This window comes from Impatiens glandulifera, chromosome 2 (genome assembly GCF_907164915.1).
Source record: "Impatiens glandulifera chromosome 2, dImpGla2.1, whole genome shotgun sequence".
NCBI lineage: Eukaryota > Viridiplantae > Streptophyta > Magnoliopsida > Ericales > Balsaminaceae > Impatiens > Impatiens glandulifera.
The window spans coordinates 25,902,780-25,906,564 of record NC_061863.1 but is presented as its reverse complement, the minus strand read 5'-3'; the positions used below and the strand labels follow the sequence as shown (position 1 = coordinate 25,906,564).

Sequence of the window (3,785 nt, the reverse complement as noted above, 5' to 3'; positions counted from 1 at the left end):
ATATATATCAATAATCATAATAAGCTAAAATAATAATCTAAAAAATAATTTTCCTAATTCATAATATAATTTAAAAATTATTAAAAAAATAATTTTGTTATTAAATTATATTTATTAATTTTAACTTAAAAATATTATATATTTTTTTAAATAATATTTAATTTATTTTAAAAAATTTGATAGTAGATCCGAAACTTGGACACCTATTGACTGAGATTACTAAAATAGTAAAAGTTTTAATGGTTTTGATAAAAAGTAGAATCTAAAATAAAAATTTGAAATAAAATGAAAAAATTGTTTAATTTAGTTGGATTGCTTTAATGAAATTAAAAAAAAAAGAAAAAGTGAAAGAGTGTTTGTGCCGTTTCAGTTTCTTTGTGACGTATGAAGATAAGATGCATACTTTATATTATAATATTATTATATAATACCTACCACAAAAATCAAAATATCACTCAATTCAAAATCCTCATTATTTATTATTATTATTATTATTATATTAAGTAGAGAGATTCTAGAGAGAGAAGTGAAAGATGGATAAAAGCTATGATACCAGCAGCAGCAGCAACACTCATAACAATGGCGGCAGCAAAGATCAATTGCTCAAAAATCTCAATAAGGCTTCTCACAAGATCTCCAAACCCACTAGAAAGAACGCAGCTTTCGACAATCATCAGCAGCAGATGCGACCTCCGCCGCCTCTACCGCCGCCGCAACATCAGCCGCCTGTTTATAACATAAACATGAGTGATTTTCGTGATGTTGTTCAGAAGCTCACTGGCTCCCAGTCCCACCTAGCCCACGACAGTTTCTTGTCTCCACCGCCGATTCAGCCGCCTAAACAACCCAGTTCCCGTCTTCAACGGATCCGCCCTCCACCTCTCCCACAGATTACCAATCGCCCGTCTACTCTTATCCTGCCGCCTCATCCACAGCCAATCGGAGGGGGGTTTCTAACTAATTTCAGACCACCACCACCTTCAGTGGCGCCTTTGTCGCCTCTTCCACCGTTTCCTCCTGTCTACACGGCGGCTGAATCACCCATCTCCGCCTATATCCGTTGTTTCCTTCAAGATTCAGTTTCTAATCAACAGGGAACATCGGCTCTAGAGCCATTGATTTCCCCAAAGTGGAATACTAATACTACTACTATTACTACTACTGATAATGTCGGTTCTGATCCTCCTCTGCCAAATGTATCTGCTCCTCCTCCGATGCCATCGCAGCCGCCGTCGTCAATGTTCATTCCTCCATTCTCTCCGCTTCCATTCGGCTGCCTATCGCCTATGTCTCCATACACTGTATATTCACCTGGACAACTGGGTTTTCCTCAGTTCCCTCCTTCATTCACCTAGACAAACTGTCTGTCTTTGAGATATGAACTTGTTCACCATAAGATCACTGCGGGAGAGAAGAAGAAAAAGGTAAGAAAATTACTTTAGAAGATTATATATGAGAGTTTTGTTGTAGTCAAATACTTCTTGAAACAATTGGAAGCTGACGACTGAAAAATCATAGTGCACTTGTTTATTACAATATTCTTATTATAAGTTTTGTTTGAAATTTGTTCTTGATCATCTTTACTAATTGAGAATGGAAACAATATAAGATCTGGTTCTGGTTTTACTTCTAGTTCTGACTTTACTACTGATTATTATATATATAAATGTATGTTCCTATGCCATCATTGGAATCAATAATTACCAAATGAAATCATGTCTTTAAATTTGAATGTTCAAAACAGGCCATTAGAACTCTTTTAATGTTGTTAAGAGCTTTCTTTTGAAGCTTCTGGTGCTCTTTAGGACTAGAGCTGACACTGCTTTTTAAGAATTTCGTTTAAAGGGTAAGCTTTAAAATGAAGATTGGATTTTCTAGTAACATAAGCTGAACTGCTCTCTATTTCTGTGTCTGATTTCTGTGTCTGATTTCTGAAGGACATAGCCTCTTTTTTGGTTCAGATTTTGCCCCCCACATCCAGAAAAGTAAGGATTCTTACCAAATCATTTTTTTTACTATATTAAATACTTGATAATATATAAAAAAATTACAATATCTCATAACAGTTATAACAAGTATATTGAAGCACATAAAATGGAAACCCAAAGATTCAAACAGAAGAAAGAGACATAAACAAGAGTTATAAACAACCATCCCTTCCAATAAGGATATTATATGTGCAGGAATTTGTGCAACCAGAAGTGGAGACAATGGTAGGTTCCACAAATGTCTGAACCAGAACCACATTGGTGCAATGTGTCTCCACACATTCCCCTACCTTAAAATGAGCAAAGTCTAACGTGACGGTGCTCATCAAATGTCTCCCCCTATAATGAGTCTGCACCTTGCCTATTTTGCAGCTTCTCATATTTCAGTTACACTGCCCGAGTGATCGCTAGCATGAAGCATCATCTCAATCACTCAAAGTAGTTCTAACCATATGATCTACGACCCCTCAAAAAATTCTTTCAGAACGAAGTTGTCCACCAAACTTCAAGGGAGTTGCAATTTTTTCTTTTCTTGATGGAGCGGCATCATCAGAAGTCACATGGCCGTCCAAAATTTCTTACCGACAACAATTCCTACTTCTACGTCCGCTAACAAACCTCCTTTCCGGGTTGGATCTCGACCTCCACGGGGAGAAAGCTACAAAAGATAAGAGGCATCAGAGGCTTGATTTCCATGATAACATGTGGCCTCCATTCCCCATAACTTGCATACGATTATTGTATGTGATAGATTCTTTCTTCCAACCTTCACTAAAGTGCTCGACTCCTTTTTTGTATGTCTTCCCACAACTCCTTCTCTGATCTTACCTTGTCTTTTGTTGTTGTTATAATCTTACCTTATCTTGAAAGCATCTTAAATTTCACTCTTCTCCAATAGCAACAAATGCACTTTTAGAAATATTAGGAATTAGGTTGGAATTGGTGATGAATATGTTTTCATATTAAAATTTTAATTAAATTGAAGAAAAAGAGATTTAGACCAATTCATTTGTTGATGATCGGATTATGTTTGTTTAGGAGAATAGAAATGTAGCTATCCTGTCATGAATTAAAGTATTGATCTAAGTCTTGAAAAATTTAATGGTAGCTGGGTTGTGAGGAAATTAGGGGAGGAGAGGATAAACTAATTTGGATTTATGGTTGTCTAATCAAGACTAAAAGAGACAATACACTATCCAAAATTTTTAGATTAGGCAGTTTGGGAACTATTGCATACTCATACTTGAGAAATCCTAAATTGTCCTAATTTTGAAAATTTTCTATATAGCTAAGTCCAAAGTTAGGCACAAGTTGTGTGTCAAAATACGAAGTGAGTAGAGTAATTGAGTTTTTAAGTTGGCTAGCCAAGAACATATTTCAGCTTATAATGTTATTGTAATTATTGTATATCTTATTGTAACTTGACCACTTGAAAACATTGTAATTATGTATATCTTATTTTAACTTGACCACTTCATCATAGTGAATATCTTTAACATGCCGTAAAATTATTGTGTTGTTTATTTGTTGTTTTCTTGATGTTGTATCATTCTTCTTACACCAACTATTGGGTTGTATGGTGTGTGTATTCAAAGATTATCAGTAAAGTCTTTGGTGTTTGTGTTGTGTATCATTGGCTTAAGTGTGTAGCAAAACACTCGTATCCTTCACCATATGGTATAAGAGCCTTGTTTTTTCTTAACCTTGCGTTGGAACATAGCGAGGTTTGTTACACCAAACCAAAGTGGTGTGCACCAAAGTTGAAAACTAGTGATACTTATTTTTCCGTCTTGGTTG

General features: G+C 35.2%; 1 protein-coding gene across 1 annotated transcript; it reads left to right on the top strand.

Annotated features, from left to right (window-relative positions):
• The first annotated feature begins 488 nt into the window (after positions 1-488).
• Positions 489-2,878, top strand: LOC124927008 (VQ motif-containing protein 9-like). Its single transcript, XM_047467343.1, has 2 exons — positions 489-1,424; positions 2,184-2,878. Exon 1 carries the CDS (start codon positions 534-536, stop codon positions 1,353-1,355), a length of 822 nt encoding a protein of 273 aa, XP_047323299.1. The 5' UTR covers positions 489-533; the 3' UTR covers positions 1,356-1,424; positions 2,184-2,878.
• The last annotated feature ends 907 nt before the right edge of the window (positions 2,879-3,785 follow it).

Coding starts and splice junctions, on each gene's coding strand:
- LOC124927008 (XM_047467343.1), top strand. CDS start 534: ATGGATAAAAGCTATGATACCAGCAGCAGCAGCAACACTCATAACAAT.